This window comes from Corvus brachyrhynchos, unplaced genomic scaffold (genome assembly GCF_000691975.1).
Source record: "Corvus brachyrhynchos isolate BGI_N302 unplaced genomic scaffold, ASM69197v1 scaffold56, whole genome shotgun sequence".
Taxonomy (NCBI): Eukaryota; Metazoa; Chordata; class Aves; order Passeriformes; family Corvidae; genus Corvus; species Corvus brachyrhynchos.
Genome location: NW_008238664.1, coordinates 2101908 through 2119457, shown reverse-complemented (window position 1 = coordinate 2119457; position 17550 = coordinate 2101908). Strand labels below are relative to the sequence as shown.

General features: G+C 44.1%; 1 protein-coding gene across 1 annotated transcript in view; it reads left to right on the top strand.

Moving 5' to 3' along the window:
• Window positions 1-5316, top strand: part of RTCB (RNA 2',3'-cyclic phosphate and 5'-OH ligase) — a 12738-nt gene extending 7422 nt beyond the window's left edge. The window contains exons 8-12 of the mRNA XM_008636592.2: window positions 1-24; window positions 518-706; window positions 1187-1297; window positions 1992-2111; window positions 3146-5316. The exon at window positions 1-24 is cut by the window's left edge and continues 179 nt beyond it. Of these exons, the coding sequence (XP_008634814.1) occupies window positions 1-24; window positions 518-706; window positions 1187-1297; window positions 1992-2111; window positions 3146-3253 (552 nt within the window). The 3' untranslated portion in view covers window positions 3254-5316. The remainder of the gene's footprint in view (window positions 25-517; window positions 707-1186; window positions 1298-1991; window positions 2112-3145) is intronic.
• Window positions 5317-17550: the final 12234 nt, after the last annotated feature.

Genomic DNA, 17550 nt, shown 5'->3' with positions numbered 1-17550 from the left:
TCCATGACCTTCCTAACACGACAGGTAGGAGCAGAGTTGTCTCTGATGCAAATAGTTTTGCTGCACATCTGCTTTATCCCAGACATAGAGAACAAAGAGTAGCTGGACTATTTAACTTCATTTCATTTTTATGTTTCTTAAACTTTTTTTCTGGAGAGACTTGCACAAAGCTGCAGTCATGACAATCCATCTAAAACCTCTCAAGATCACTGGATTGTACTTGGCAGAAGCTGCTTAAGCAGTATTTTGAAAACGCCTTGAGCTGGAAAAAGAGGATACAAGAAAATTGGGGGTTTTGTTGCTAAAACTGGGGGTTTTTGTTGCTAAAGCCAACTTTTCAGAGTTGCAAGAATTTGTCTAGTTGATACCTGACTGATTTACAGCAGGAAGCTGCCAGCGGGCAGAGAAGCAATCTAGGCAGTCCAATTCTGTCATTCTCAGCGATGTTGTATTCAGTTCCACTGTGGCTGAATTATGATGCTCTTGTATCTCACATCCTGATTTGCTCTCTTTTTAGGCCTTTGCCAAAGTCTTCAACACAACCCCAGATGACCTGGACATGCACGTTATCTATGATGTGTCTCACAACATTGCCAAGGTGGAACAGCATGTAGTGGATGGAAAGGAGCGGACTCTGCTGGTGCACAGAAAGGGATCAACCAGGGCCTTCCCTCCTCACCATCCTCTTATTGCTGTTGATTATCAAGTAAGTGTAGCTTTGGGAGAAGGGAATAGAAAGAGAGTTCTGGATTAATCAGACAATTTTAGAGTCCCTAACAGATGGCTAAATGCTGTGAGTTCATTTTTTAAGGTAACAGCACTGGAACCCTGGTGGGATGGCAGTATTCTGCTTGTCTGTGCATTAGCTCTTTGGGACACTGAGCTCCTGCTTCTGCTCCACACCCAAAGTGGTTGGAAGATGATGAAAGGAAAGAAGTCATTTATGCCTAGGGTAGGCTTCAGTGGTTTGCCTTGTCTGTCTGTTGGACACAAGGCTTTTGATCTACTGGTCTGCATTTTTCAGTGCAGTTAGTTTTCTAGAATCCTCGCTTCCAAGCGCCTGAGACAACCAGGGATGGTCTCAGGGAATGTTAATCTGACCTCCTTTTCTGGAGATAGGGTTCCTCTCAGACTTTAATTGAGTTTTTTCAGGTTTTTTTTACGAATGAATGCTTTTCATCCACAGCTGACTGGACAGCCCGTTTTGATCGGTGGCACGATGGGCACCTGTAGCTATGTCCTCACTGGCACAGAGCAAGGCATGACTGAGACCTTTGGAACTACTTGCCATGGAGCTGTAAGTCAAGAAGTTGTTTTGGGGAGGGGGTGGGATGAGACTCTCATCCAGAGAACAAAGTTGTTCAAGGGTCATCTAATGTGTGATTCATCTGTTGGTCATACAAGCAGAGAGTAGCCTTGCCAGTAGTCCCTGGCCAGGAGGACTGCAAGGTAGAAGTCTTTGTCCCTTACTGAGTAGTTTTGACTACTTCTGCAGAAAATCTAGGGGATGCTGCTTTTTATAGGGCAGATGTTAGGATGAAGGTGTGGAGAGTAAAGCGCCTTTTACCAAATTCTGATATCTCTGAGCTAACAGGAGGGGTTAAGTGTGCTGAGGCTGTCTATATAAAACTCCTCAGTAATTAGAAGGAGGTGTTTCCTCCCTCGTTATTCATGACAATATGAGACAATAATTGAGGAAGAGAAGTATCTTCCAGTAAATTCCAAGTCTTGAACACTGTTTGGTTTGGGTAAAAAGACACTTGCAGACTAGTGTGTTATGCAAATGAAACTTTCCTAGCTGTCGTACCAGAGGTGTGATTTTGCAGGAGCCTGTGACATGAAGGCTAAATTAATTTCCTGTATTGAGATTTACTGTGGTCTATGCTCTCAGTCATTCTGTTTGCTTTTAATGTAATAATGTTTTTCTTTGATAAGGAGTGTTGTTTTTCCAAACTGCTACAAAAATAGCACTAACAAAACATGTTGCCTAGGGCCGTGCACTGTCTCGAGCCAAATCTCGACGTAACTTGGACTTCCAGGATGTACTGGACAAGCTGGCTGACATGGGCATTGCCATCCGTGTTGCTTCTCCCAAACTGGTCATGGAAGAAGTGAGTTTAGTGCTTCATTATCTTAGAAGGAAGAGGGGGTCTTGCTCCCGGCTGAATGACCCTCCCTGACCTGATTTTCTGCAGCGCAATTTTTAAGTGGTTGCCAGTACTGTAAATATGCAGCTTGTGTGATTTCTGATAGAGCTATCAAATTTTTTGGGAAATGATGTGAAGTGTTCTCTATCCTAAAAGCATGCTGAAAGGGGAGATGCCTGATTGACAGGTTTTGGGGTATGTTTTTTCCTCTTCTGCCTAGTGATAGGGATAATTGCTATCTTTGTGTGAGCATCTACAAAAGTAGCTATGTTTTATGGATTTTCTTCTTGAATGATGTTCTTCCTGCTTTAAATTTACCTTCCACTGCAGCTTTCATGTAGATTAGTAGCAGCTTGAAAGATCTTCTTTTAAGATGAACTCCTATATTTGCTCAAGAATAGAGCTCTGAATGGTCAGAAAACTTTGAATAATACGACTTCCAGTTGCTCTGCATTAACATGAGCATGCCTTTTCTGTTCACAACCTCACTCATGAAAGTGTGTTAATCACTTGGCACTATGCTTTTATGGGTGTTGGTGTTACATGAACATGTTGATACATTAAAATCTCTATTTAAGGGCAGCTTCCTTGTCAGAATGGAGGCAGAGGGAGAAGCTCTAGAATTAAACCCTGACTGCTGACACTAAGGGGCATTGAAGATAAAGGCTGTCTGTAAAGCAGTTGGAGTCACTTCCTACTAGATAATGAAGCTTGACATTTTCACATGCTGGGGCACTGATTATCTGAAAAACTAGATTAAAATAGCTAGTATTTTATCTGAAATATGATGAGAGCTTATTTGGAAAGCTAAGTGTCTTACAGATTTCTTAGATATATAAGGTGTATGTATCAATATGTTCACCTACTTCTACACCCTCTATTTATAATTATTTTTTGAAGAGTGGATTTCAAAAGCCTACATCTGACTTCCTGTGACTATGGGTTGTTTATAGTTTTGTCTTTTTTTTTTTTTTTTCCCCCCCCCCCCCCCCCCCCAGGCACCAGAGTCTTACAAGAACGTGACTGATGTGGTTAACACCTGCCACGAAGCTGGCATCAGCAAGAAAGCCATTAAACTGAGACCTATCGCTGTTATAAAAGGCTAGGAGCCAACAAGGCACCGATGTCTCCAGGCCTTACACAAAACTGACTAGAATTACCATCTTCCCACATCTCTTGGACTCTGTAGGATGCTCAAATATCACATTCCTGTTCTGGAAACACAACAGCTGAGGATACACCTATTTTTAACCACTCCTAGCCATAATTAATGCCCCTCCTCCTTGTTATATGGCGTTCTTTTCTTGTGAGGACAGGGCAAAGAAACAAGTCTTGGTTTTTGTATGCAGTCCTTCCTTCCTCCATTTCCCTGCTCAGGCAGGACTTCAGACTTGCCTGAGTTGTTACTAAGTGCTGTGCTGCAAGACCACCTCCATCAGTGAAGGTGGTGTATGAACCAGACCTGCTGTCTCCACACCTGAGTGCCTGGAGCTCTTTCTGCATGTGGAAGTACTCTGATAGACAGGGTATTGCACTTGTGGGCAGGGGGAGGCTGCCCTGTTTGCAGGGACCTTTATGCATAGTCTATACTGTTGCATGTTTTGTGGCAACTGGGTAAGAAATCTGGAGTTGGGAGTGGTCTCCAGCTCGGGTTGAGAGGAACTAGTTAAGGTTGAGATACAGTCTTACCCAGCCTCTCCCGTTTAACACAGCACCTGGTGAACTTGGCTCAGGACAAGTAGGTATTCCACATCTTTTGGAAAAGCTGAGTAGAATGGAGTATGTTGCCTTGAGAGGTTTTGTTTGCCTAGTAAAAGTTGTAACTTAACTTAGAGATGTGCTGATCCAACGTTTTAAAAAGCTCTAAGCATGTAAAAGTTGGGTTGGGTAGTGCTGCTCACTGTGTCCCACAGCTCTGATTTAAGGGAACCCAATTTCAGGGTGAGGCCCAATGCAATGGGCCTCACAGTGTTTCTTTTACATTCATTAACTAAGGCTGGAGGGGAAGCTGACCATCCCCACTGGATCATTTTGGGGGATTACAATAAAATGGGAGATGGACACGGCAGTGTATCTGTGTCATGTTTATTCTGTGTACTTAAAAGCAGACAACAGATGTTTCAGTCATATATGAGCTTGAAACGCATTGTTTTGTGGCTTCAGGTGATGGATCTTGCTAAGGAATGTGCAGATGGCAGAGTTTTTGCAGAATACAAGGAAGGGCAATGCAGTGCTGTTTTCCCAACTTGGTTATGACAGGAGTGTGATGCTGTGACTTTCTCTCGGCCGTGCTGAGCCCGCCTCGCTGGACAGGGGATGGCGCCTGCCTGCAAGGCTGGATGCCGGCACAAGAGGGCGGCTGGAGGGAATCAACACCCCAAAGCAAGAGTGGAGCCCTGCCAAAGACTCGTGTAAGGGGAGCAGATAGTGATTGATGGACTGCAGTGCCTTTTGATGAAACATCCCTTCAAGTTCAGGATCTTAGAAGGCATAATGGTATTTCACTGTCGTAATCACTTTGTTCTTATGGGTTTCTTAGGTTCAAATACTGTGTTTGTGCAGGTTCAGAAGCAGCACTTACAGGCACTGCTGTGAGTTCTTGTGGGTCTGAACTTACAGCTTCTTGCTTTTCCCTCCTTCGGTGGAACAGCTCCAGATTGCCATTTCAGAGATCTGAGACACTTGCTGAATTTAAAACAAGAATCATTTCACCTAGAAATGTGAATTAGCCTCCGGTGACTGAAAGACAGCTTGGTCTCAAATCTTCTGCAGAAGTGTATGTTCCATGCAGAAGTTTCTGTCTATGAGTACTTTAGCCTCTTTGAAGTGGAATGTAAGGGAACCTTTAAAAAACTCACATTTAAAAATAAGAAGCATTTCACAAACACAGTTCTCCTTTCAACTTTTACCTACCCTTACCATTAAGAGACAAATCTCAGTTTTTTACAAGCAGAAATCATGAGTACTGTGGAGGTGCTGTCATATGGATGGGATGTCAGCCTTAAGTCCTCTGATCATCAGTGATTATGCATTAGCGTTCAAGACTGCAAGAAGTGCTGTCAATTTTGGTTTCTTGTTACAAAGCTAGTGCTGGTTTTGGTTATATGTTGTGCTGTATGGAGTGGAGTGCTGGTTTCCTAACCACCTAAAAAAGTAAGGAAAAATGTCAGATGTCTCCCAGTTCTTTGTTTGAACCAGTATTTTTTTCCAATTCAAGTCTCTTTTTCTGCAAATAGGGCTGTCCACCAACTTTTTTTATTCTGCATTTTAAAAAATAAATTGTAAGAAGTTTTAGGTAGGGAAGGCGTGCAGTGTTAAAATTCATGTGCTGAAATACGGGTGTATCTGCAGGAGCATTTTGGCAACACCGAAGAACCAGTGTGATTATTGAACCACCTCTGCTTCCATGGAAGATTACTGAGAACTCTGAAATACCTGTTAATGACACACTTTCCTCCCCAAAAGACTGAAAAAGCCTCAGTGAATGAGTGTTAGGGCCTTTTTTCCTTGAGATACCACAGTTACGGTGGTCTACATCTGCCCTTGGAACTGCTGCACACTTGCATCCAACCACAGGCACTCACCTATTCCCTGCCTAAGTTCAGTTAATTCAGTCATCTGTGGCCTGCAGCAGGTTTGTTGGCTTGCACAGGCTGTCTGCATTAAGTCTGCACTTCAGGGTTTGGTTGCCTTTGGGCAACTCTTTGAGAAAGCCCTCAGATTGCACCCCAAGCTGAGGGTGCTGTTTGTGGGGTGCAGCACAAGGTGGAAGGGGCAGCGCTCAGCCGTGGGCTGAGTGAGATCCCTGGGAAGGCGGTTCCTCCAGCAGTGTTGCAAATGGGGGCTTCATTTGTTGTAACAGATGGCAAAGCTGGGGTGCGGGTGACGGCCTCCCTTGACTTGGTCACGCTTTGTGTTCTCCAGGTGCCTAACTTCCCTAATTCAGCCTCTCCCCAGGGAAACCAGACTCCAGCAAGGTAAGCTGCTGTGGTATATTTGCACCGTGCCACACATCTTGCTGGTTGAGAGCCTGGTGTCTGACATTTATCACCTGGTATCGTGTTTGTCACCACCCTAAGTCTTCTTGGGATTTCTCTTCCCTCTGCTCTGACTTTCCCCTCCCTGCTTTAAACGCAGCTCCGCACACACCGCCTCCCCCTACGCTGGTGGTCCCAGGCTGGTGTTCTGGCCCAGGAGGAACAAGTGATCTCTGACACATCTCTGGCGCAGGCACCCCCACTCTATCCTCCACTCTCCTTTGTTCCTCTCAAACATAAACACACTTAACTGGCCTCTTCTCTCCCTCAACCACTCCAGTCTTCAAAGCGATCAGACAGAGCAATATCCCTCCTGCAGCGTGTGCCAGCACGCTCCCTGCTCGCAGGAAAACTTCAATGAAGCAGCAGGCCCTGCCTGTACCTGGCATTAGCTTTGCTCTCTTGAGTCCTCTCCTAGCCTGAGGGGTTTTGATCACCAGCGCTTCTGGTCTTCTGTCTGGAAAGGTGGCAGTGGGAGGTGTACAGTGGAAAAGCAGGAGCTTTGGAGGTCCCCAGTCAGAGAGATACTGGGTACAGGTGCTTTGTCCCCTGCACCATGGGAGGAAGAAGAGGATGATTACCTCCTGGCACGCACAAACACCAATAATTGTGGTTTCTCTGGGGTTTTTGTTTGCAGTATGTAGCAGGAGGTTGGGGGTCATGCTGAGTGATGTGTAAGGTGGGAAACCAGAGGGTACAGAAATGCCTATGGTCTCCTATGGCAGACGTGCAGCTTGGTCTCCTCAGGCAACCAGCCATCCCCAGCCTGAGCTGCTGCTGCTGGCTTTCATAGTGCTGAGCACATCCCCATCTTGCTGCATCCTTGTTCCCAAACCCCAGGAGACCGCTTTGGGTCACGTTGTATATATAAATTAAGAAACCAAAATAATCACTAGTCTTAATTGCAGAGATTATGACCAGGAAAGGGAAATGGAATCATCTGCCAGCACTTAATTTAACATTTACTAGCTTAGCAAAAGACACGCAGGGGCTGGGCTGCCCTCACATGCTGAGGTGTTTGAGTCAGCCTTGTATTGGAGCTTATTCGAACAAATCACCTGGTTACCCAGCTCTTAGCTCTTAAGAATTGTAACCTGTTTGTGCTTTTAATCTTAACAAATCAAAACCCCGGTTGTTTTATTTTTGACTAACGCTTGTTATTGTGGTGCTTTAAATTTGTGTCATTCACAGACAAGTTAGCAACCTTTAAAACTATAGGTAGGCTGATGAGTTCCTCCAGTGTTTCCCTGCCAAGTGTTTAACTACTTCTTTGATGAGGACTAAAATGGTATCATCGTAAATTATTCTTTCCCTGGAAGGTATTTATACTGTAGCTGTTGCTAAAGGGATTTTCTCCTCCATTTTGAGTATTTTGAGCCTAGCCCAGAAAGGATTTTGTCCATCTTCCTGACACAAGTTGTGTGTATCTGCAGGGCTGGAGATACACACTACTTTCATGGTGGAAGAACTAAGCCCTGCAGAGGAGGAGAAAACTTTGCCAAGACACAGGGCTGTGCTGGCAGGAGGGTGCCTTTGGGTGCAGGCTGTGCTGGGTGCTCTCCTACCACAGTAGCCCCAGTGGGCACCTCCATGGCACAAAATCCCTCCCCAGGGAGGGGATCTCAGGGGGACTGCAGTGCCCATGGGGCAGCAGTCAGGCCTCAGAGGGGCGAGCAGGGAGGGAGAACCCTGCTCTAAAGCATGGTGTGCCAGGAGCTATGCACTGCTCCTGTCCCCCACCTCAGTCCCAAGCCTGTGGGGTGACCTGGGCAAGGCCTTCACAAATCCTGTTAGGTTAGTTCAGGAGACTAGCAGGCTGCTGGCTGCTCTTTGGGCCAAACCCCATGAGCTCTTCCATTAATGGTCAGTGGATGAGGCAGAATTTTTATCTTGACAGAGAAGCACAGAGCTTTGTTTGTGCCAATATTCGTTTCCTTGTCTCTCGGGCAGAAATTCCAACAATTTGATGATTATCAATAGCAGTCAAGAGCACCATTGCTGTCTCCTTTCCCCTTGCTTCTCTGGCAGAAAGTGAATCTTCCATCACAGACTGGTCCTGGAAAGAAAAGTTCAGCTTAAGGTTCAGACATTCAAGTCCATCATGGACTTTTCCAGCCTGTACCAAGTCACTTTATCTTCCTATGTCTTGGTGTCTTATCTGCAAATTGGAATAAAAATCACTTCCTTTAATCTCACTTTTTATTGGTCTTTCCTATTTAAATATGAATCTGTGATTCAGGGACCAGATCCTTCTGTACCTATGAGTGCTGCCGATCATAGTGGTACCTCTGTGGAACGTGGCCTCAGCTGTCCCATGCTCAGTGCATGCTGTCTTCTCCTGAGGCTTCAGTGCTTCTGGAGGGAGGGATGGGTTCATTCCTGTCACAATCTAAACTGGAAGTGGGAGAGAGTGTAAGCTGCTCAGAGTTTCAGGTAGTCACTGGAAAATTTAGAGTAATTTTTTCAGAGCCTGGCTAGAACACAGAGACTCTGAGCCAGACCCTCATCTTGAGTTCCGTGTTAGTGAGCGCCTAAATTCCTCTGTGCCTGTGTGAAGAGCTGAACGTGCCACCTTGCTTTGGCCATCTTTGTGTGCTAAGGGACAGAAGCTGAGAGAGCATCAGGTTGCTCTCTCAGGGAAAGGGACAGTGTTAGATGGATGTCTTCAGTCAGGAAACATTCAGCAATGCATGTCAGAACATGGCCTTTCATTTCACTTTACTCCACACTTCACAGTCCTACTTGAAAAACTTCAAAAATCTGAAGATCAAACCAAAATACTGCACGTCAGGGAAGAAAGCATTTAAGGGAGGCCTTTGGTTCCAGTGGGAAAACAAAACCAAACAAAACCCTTATGGATCAACTGGAAATTATTTTGTTCTTCAGCTACTCCTGTTTGCCATGGAAACGAGCCATTAGTATTGTGCCATAAGAAGTGAAGAGCCCCCAGCCCTGAGTCAGTGCCAGAGTCCATCTCCCCAGCACACAGGGCCCCTCATGACAGTGTCCCCCCAGCTCTGCCTTTGCCACCCTCCCCAGCCTCCATGGCACCGCCAGGGATGAAAGGCTGGATTCACTTTGGATTGTGTTCAATGCACCTTTCACAGTGCCTGGTGGACCCATCTCCCCCCCTCCCCATCTTTGGTGACTCAGCCTAAGAATTTTAATCTCTCTGGTCTGTCTGTAGTTGTAAAATATAATACCAATGGAGTTTGGCTTTTTATCCCGAAGCCATGGAACTGTTGTCAGAAGAAATTGATACACGCTAGTGAGGGGAACAAAGTGCTGCTGGGGAGGATTTGACTCAAGCCAGCACTTCAAATGGAAATTTCCCTGTTTGAAGTGGATACATCCTTCATCGCTACACCTTTCATTTCTGTTACGCTGTGGGAGCGAGGGCTCAGAGGGTCTGTTCACAGGAGGGTTGGCTCCTGCTCTGGCTTTTGTCCGCAGAAGATTCCCATCACCTGTCTGTGGGTGTCCTCACTGCTCACAGGAGCCCTAGGGAAATGGTTTTTTGGGGTGAAGGGGCTCCTGCATCCCAGCTTGGGAAGCACCTCAGCCACTGCCCTGCTGCCCCAGGGCTGCAAGCTGGGAGCGAGCTCTCCATGCCTGACCAGCACTGGGCATGGGGCTCTGTCCATGTAAACACTGAGCCTATCTCAGGCACTTCAGATCAATTCACAGGGTCTTCCCTTTCCTTCAAAGACATCTGAAGCCTAAAGGAAATAGATCAAACATGTAAATTTGAACTGAGATTAATTATACATTTATAACTGGAGGGAGAAGGGGGAAAAAAAGCCATTAAGGTTTGTCTGCATTAACTATGCCTGTGGGGGTGTTTCTTTGTCTTTGCATGTGATGATACTCCATGAGATACCAGGTCTGGTTCCACCAGATCTCTGGAAAAGCTTGCAGCGGGAGGCAGACAAGGAGAAGGGAAGTGTCGGCACCGCCTCCTCAGAGCACTGGAGGAGCCTTTGTTGAGTGGCTGGAAGCTGCTTCCCAGCTCCCCGATTTCAAACAAGTATAATTATCAGTTGGATAGGGTTCAGGACGCAGAGGGAGCTGCCAGATCTTTCATGAGGAGGTAAGTTTGTCCCACTGAATCTAGGATAAAAAAATTCAGGGAAGAGGGATATAATTTAACCGTGTAAGTGTTGCCTTACATCCATAATGTACCAGGTGGAACATACTCCTAGTTCTGCCTGGTAGCCTGGTTTATACACCCCTTCCCTTTGGAGCATTTGTGTTGCGATATTTTTTTATAAAACCTGACTGAGATGAAGAGGCACTGGAAATTTCTCCATGAAACCTATTCTCCAAAGAGCTCCATCCCTATGAGTCTCATTAAAAGTTAGCATGTGCTCTTTCACAAATCTCAAAAATCTCTTCAAACCTTTTGAACTTTTTTTACTCTGCCCTACAAACTGCCTTTTCTTAGACCTCTCAAAGTAAATTTTAAGTAAGTCTCAGGAATTTCCATTCACACATTTCATTGTGTGAAAGCCTTAAGCCTTCTGATCTGCCAAGTCACTTTCCTAATTGTTACAGTGAAGTTACTGTCAATATTTCAGCATACACTTGTACACTTTGTTCTCAGCATTAAAGGTTAGGGCTAGCTGAAAAAAGGGAGTGCTTGCAGAAAAAAATAAAATGAACCCAAAACTGCCTCTGTTTTGTGGGCATGGCTCAACACAAACTTTTTTTTTTTTACATTATTTCCAATTACATTCTTCCAAACTAAAAATGGCCTCATTTACAGATTTCCAGAGTAAAACTTTTCTTATCTGTAAAACTTCAGGTGTAAAATAAAATACATCATCCTGATGAGTCCTGGACATGGGTTGCTGCTGCCATTGTCACACCAGAGTCACAGGTGATAGCAGGCACTGGTACCAGATGCCACCTGCCCCACGCTCCAAGCCCCTCCTCTCAGACCTTGGTGCCTGCTGTAGGAGCTGCTCTGTGGCATTTGCCCCACACATATCTGTGCCCACACCTGCATCCAGGCTTCACTGCTAAACTCTTACTTCATGTCTTGCAATTAAGAACCATGTGGGAAACTCACCAGTGGCTTTCTCAGAGGGGCTCTTCTTACCCCATGGTTCAGCCATGGAAAGTCTGGCCAGAGACCCCACTAGACATTGTTCTTGGGAAAAATATAATCCTGAGGCTGTGAATGTGCTCTTAGTGCCACCTTCCCAGGAGGCCTATGTGGATGAAACCTTGGGATCCTTTTCCGACATGTCAATAGGCATCTCCTCTAACTCTACCTAAACTCTTTTTGTCCAACTGTTCCTGTTCAGCTTCTCTCTGCAAATGCCCCTCTGGCTGTGCTGCTCTCACCCAATCCTCACTCTGCATGACCATCTCCTGCCCAGACAGCTTCTGACACCCATCACTCCAGACACACAATAGCTTTATTAGGTTTTGTGGTGATTACTGTGATGAAAAGACCTAAACTGCGACTTTTTCACCAAAGACGCAAATCTGAAATGTACTCCTTAAGACAGTGACCTCAGTGAAATTCCAGTAAAGTCTGCAGAAACTAACCAATGCTCAAAGGGTTTTGTCAAAAGTAAATATAAAAATGTTTAAATGCGACATGTTTTTCAATCACAGAGCCAACTAATTTCAGTCACCTCTGAAGGCACTGACCACTCGTACTGCAGAGCAATTCAGCTGTTTCGTGGGGGTGGCATGGCTGCTGTTTGGTCCTTTCAAAGCAAGCTCCCCCAACACATGCAGCTCCAACTCTGTGCCCTCATGAAACTTGCTTTTAGTGAAAATCGAACCAGCTGGTAACTGAATGAGCTTCTCAGACAGGGTAATATAAACACCACTTAATAACCTTACGCTTTATGGGCTTGTTAACGTAAATGGAAATTTTAAAGCTTTCATAGTGCTTCAAAATGCAAAGCTATGGAGCACACTGCACATAAACAGAGGCAAATTCCTTGCATTTGTACTGCTTGTCACGCTGACAGCTTTGATCTGTCCTAACAGGGCCCTTGGGATCTGCACCACTGCTTGCAGTGGGGTGTTGCCCCTGTGAACCAGGGCTGCAGCACTACCCAGGTGTGTTGGGAGCAAACTGCTGGGGTTGGGGGGCTGAGGCAGGCAAGAGTGGAACAGAACAGGGCTTTTCACAGCGTTTTGCCTGGCTTCAGCAGTGGTCTGCATTAGTCAGCAGTGAATGCTCATGGCAAGGAGGATGCCAGTGGCATCGTTGTCATGACAGCCTGGCAGAGAGATTTATCTGTCCCCACCACCCTCACTGTAACTGTAATATAAGGGAATGGAATGGAATAGAATAGAATAGAACAGAATAGCTGCCAGCTCTGCAATACCAGAGCTGGGTAACTTTCAAAGGCAGGTTTATCTATAAGCACAGGGGTCCTGGGTGCTTCCGCTCACACAGGGGACAAGAAACCCATGCAACCAGCTCCTGGTAAAGCATTACAGGGGCAGTCTGGTGATATTTTCCAGTGGGGCAGGATGTACTGGTGTTCCTAGCACAGAGGCCAAGAGGTGGGCCATGCTGTTATTGAAACAGAGGCAAAACCCAGGCCTGAGGTAATCTGGGTTTATCACTTGGCTCCTGACAGCAGTTGGGCTGAGCACTGTAATCTTCCCCTCACTCCCCAGATAGAGCACAGCCTGCTCACAACTGCTCAGCACTTCGATAAAAAACACACTTGGAGGTATTTTGCAATGATGAACAAGAAAAAGTGAACAAGAAGCAATGGTAGGCAAATGAAGGTGGTGAGTCTGAGGTGCAGGCAAATATATTAAGTTGGGGGTGCAGTTTGGTTTTTTTCCCAGGCATTAATCCTCCCCAAAGATGTCATATCTAATTTGTTCCTGTTTCCCTTGTTGGAACCATGCAGCTGATATGGTACCAATCAGTGTGCTGCACCTCGAAACCACTTTCTTCTCTCCCTCCCCTCTTCCATGCTTCCTCCTTTTCCCATGCACAAGCACCACAACACACCCTCCTGTGCTTGTACCTCTGGCTTATCTCATTTATGCATTACACAGTTTATTATCAGTTTCATTCGTGAAGCCCCAGTGTGCTTTAGTGCCTCTGGGTTTGGGGATGGACACATCACCTCTGCATGAGTGATCCCTTGGGATAAGCTGTCTGCAGCTGAACCTGGAACTTCTTCAGTGCTTTTTACATTTAAAAAGCATTTTAAAGAGAGCAGCCTAGCAGAGTAAAAGGCTGCAATGAAGCGCACACATGAAAAGATGTGAAAATTCCATTTATTTGTAACTACTTGTTCTCTTTGTGATCTCAGTGCAGATGGAAGAGATTGGTTAGGATTCAGTGCTGACATCTCATAGCCCTGGAACACAAAAATCTGCTATGTATGCCCAGAACCACACCGCATCAAAATAAAATCATGGGGACAAGCAAGCTGCTTTGCGAGCAGCACAGTAAATGCAGCTTGGCTTGGCTTTGTGCTATATAAGCTCCAAGGCTTCACTGCCCACTACCTACCCCACATTTTCAACTCTTCAGCCTTCCACAGACTACTTGTGTAGGTCTCCCCTCCCAAGTTCAAAAAAAAAATCCTACAAAATACTTTTTTTTTTCTAACTAGCCCCATAGAACAGGCAAGAGGTGGCACAAAGCACATGTGCCTGCTCATGGCTGGCTGGTGCCTGTGCGTTGGCTGACCATCACGTGGGGCAGTGTTAGCTTTGCCCTCTGTAAGGACTCTAAATTGGCACATTTTTCTACTCTGGTGCCACCAGTGCTCATGGACCGTGTAGGAATTTCATGTCTTTGAGACCTCTGTCTTCAGTCATATCTGAAGTGAGCTAAGGGGTCTCCAAAATTTTCAAGGGGGTCTTCATGCCTCTAATTTGTTCTGTCAGCAAGGGCAACTTGAAGAACTTTTCCACTGCTCTGTTCGTGGATATAGCCACAACAAAGTAGGAAAGAATTGTATAAGAATCATCTGGGAAATACATGAGTGAGCATTTATAGGGGATTTTTACTTACAAGCACACCTTCAGGTTGATGGAAAATGCTGCTCATCTTGCATTTTCAGAGCTTCCAGATGTGTAACAGGACAGCCTCATGGAAGATCTGGGTGCAGCTGCAGTCTTGCAATTTTTCTGCTCCCCATTTGCCTAGAACAAATTTATTTCTACTCTGTAGCCAACTCTCTATATTCTGAGGGTTAGCAAGAAGCACCTGCTGAAGTTATATTTGCTTAGACTCTCTTTTGGAGAGGCTTACTAAAACCTTACTCAGATATTGCATTTACCTCAGCTTACTTCAGCAGGGCTCTCCTGTTAGTACCACTTCAGAGTCTCTCTTCAAAATATTTTGGATCTTGTTTTGCTTCCTGCCTAAGTATGCTGGAGACAAATGTTTTCAAAGACACTCTGTGTGTGTGTGTGAACATTCCCTGCTCATTTATTCCAGTGAGATAAATTGGCCCTGATTGCTTTACTGTCTGAACATGACTTTTCTATAGTGCCTTCTGGTTTTCTTTGGCCACATTATTGACACTGGGTAATAGAACATGAAAGGATTGTGGATGGGCTTTTACAAAGAAATCGGCTAAACAGCTATTAGAGGATTAAAAGCAATACCATGGCTGGGATAACACATCTTTAAAAGGCTGATAATATCAAGAAGCAAATGGATTTGTAATTTAATGGCAGTAGAGGGAAGACTTCAGATGTTGTTTTTTCCAGATTTGATAGATTAAAGTGTCTGCTTTTGGTGTGCAAAGTTGGATAAAGCTGTAGCATGGTTGCCTACAGATAGCAGCATTCATCTTACTTGTAAATAGTAATCGTCCCACGTGGAGAGAATCCTTCTGGTCAACATTTTAATTAGAACTACAATTTTCATGGTGACGAGTTGGATCATTGTCTGCTTTATAAGTCTGATAATGATACACTTTAGAAGCTTTGAAAAAAACCTTTGTCTAGACAGAAATAGCTTAATAAAGCTTTTGAAATGTGGCATTCACTTTAAACCTTTGCTGATGCCTGGTCACAAGCACCAATCCATATTTAGGAAATCTTGTTTTCTACTTGCTTGTGCTAAAATTGTGCAAGAGGTTTGCGAAACAACAGGAACTGTGAGAAATAACAATGTACAGCTTTCCTCAGGAGAGTGCTTCAATCTGTGACAGATTTTTCCCACCGAAAGAATTTCCTTTTCATCCAGAAATTAATTCTTTTAAAATTAAACTAAAATACATGTGGCATTCTGGTTTTTGCATCTTCAGCATTGAGGTTGGACTGGGAGGTATTTTAAGGACATCTCCAGAGCTGTTAAAGATGTATAGGCTGAAAAAAAGTAGCTAGACACCCTAAAGCAGTGATGGTCAAGCACAGGCCCAGGGTGGGATAATTTCCACTCCATTAGATGGGAATATTGAGGAACATTCCACATGAGAGAGGAAAAGGGGCAGAGTCACAGCCCAGTCCCCTTCTCCAGCCAGCTGCTCCTGGAGAAGGTGGCTCACTGCACCACCTCTCTGAGGTTTGGGAATCAGAGGACTGAGGCTCCTGGATTGATATCTCTGTTGGGGTCAGACCTCTGTGATAGCAATCTGACCTAAAGATTGATTTGTGGCCTTCTCTGATGTGTCCTGCCCAGGAAGTAATGGTCATTCTGGCAATTTTTATTTTTGGTGTTTTGATTTGGCTATTTATTGTCATGATATGTATATTAACTGCTCTTCATCTTCAGAGTGCTTTCCAAAGAAGTGTGTTTCACAGAATTTGCCTCTGGTACTCTGCGGGAGTGTGTGTTTTTCATAGATAACAAAGATTTAATCTCTGCTTTGAGGGAGAAGTGCAATTCAGGCTTACTCACAGAATTACCAGCAGCAATACCACATTTCCAGAAATCTCAACACTGAGTCAAAGAGACAGACAGCTTGAATTTCTTGCCAGAGAAACACAACAGAAAGAAGAAAAGCCAGGAGACAATGGAACCCAATCAGAAATTCAGACCTCTACCTTGCTGTCCTCTTCTTTCTTGGGTGAGAAATACAAACACTATACAGCCAGAAATGAGTGCATTGGCTCTGGATCTGAACTGTCCAGGTAATTAAACCTCTATTTCTGAGTCTGGGAAACAGCCTCTGAAAAAGTAGCAGCCCTTCAGAAAACAGTCATTAGAAAGTGGAGCCAGCTCCCATGTAAAGGGTGAAGAACAGCACCTGTGACTGCCATGGACACAGAAGCTAAAAGTGTACAAATGCTGAGAACAGTCTTCTAGAAAGCAGATGAGTATTTTTGTACCAAATAATTTTTACTAGGTGCCCACAACACAGACCTCATCTACATTTAAAAATCTAGATTAAAAATGTAGTTAAATAGGTAGCAGTTCATATTTACCTCCTTTCTATTTTCTTTATTTTTTCCTGAAAATGTATTACTCCTGCAAACAGAGCTGTCCTGTTTGTTATCAATTAAAAGTGAAAAAGACAGAGCCAGGATTAATCACATTTTTTATTTAAAGGAAATTTATGGACACATTTTGAGGTATTTGATCAGTATTTGTTCTTATTTATACATGAGTATTTTTCAGGTGTTCAGTCAGCAGGACATGAAGGAAAGATAAAAAGATACAAAACCATTTCATCAACACAAGGCCAAAAAAGCAAAAGTTTTAAAGGTATGTGGAAAGTGGATGGGTAAGAAGTTTACCCCATATTCAGAATGGGATTTAAGCACATAGCTAAATGCCTCGGGGAAAGGCAGATTTTAGAGCAAATTGGACAGAAATTCTCCTTTTAAGTAGATGCAACCCAAATTAAAGGTATTCCATAGATTTTGAGGTATTAATTTTAGAAGTTGCATCCTTTGAAAAAGTAATACAATATTCTAAACGAAAGGAGAAATACCTACATTTTCATGCAGATGTAAACTGATATACTCAACATTTCTCTTTTTGTTCACACCAGTGTCTATAATATAATATAACCTTACAGATTATATTTCTAAGCATATCATTTCTGACCTGCCAAAAAGACACAATCCACACTATTTTGTCCATGAACTCAGATTTAAGGAAAGTAGGAAAAAAGCTGGCAGCATTTTTTCAGTATCTGGAGTGAAGTTTTGCTTTTGAAGGTGCTGTTTTACAGAACTCTGTTTCCCTCTTTGTAGCACTGATTGGAATGAAAGTGTCCAGCTTTATATTCCTGAAAATTATCCTTAGAATAATCACCAAATAGACAGTGTCCAATGTATGAGCTGTTTCTTTCACTTTAGAAGATGCTGTAAAAGAAGTTAAGTTCCAAATATAGCCTTGTTTTTACTTGGAAAATTGTTGTTTCATAAATAGAAGTATTTCTGTGAGTTTTCTGAAATATTTCGGG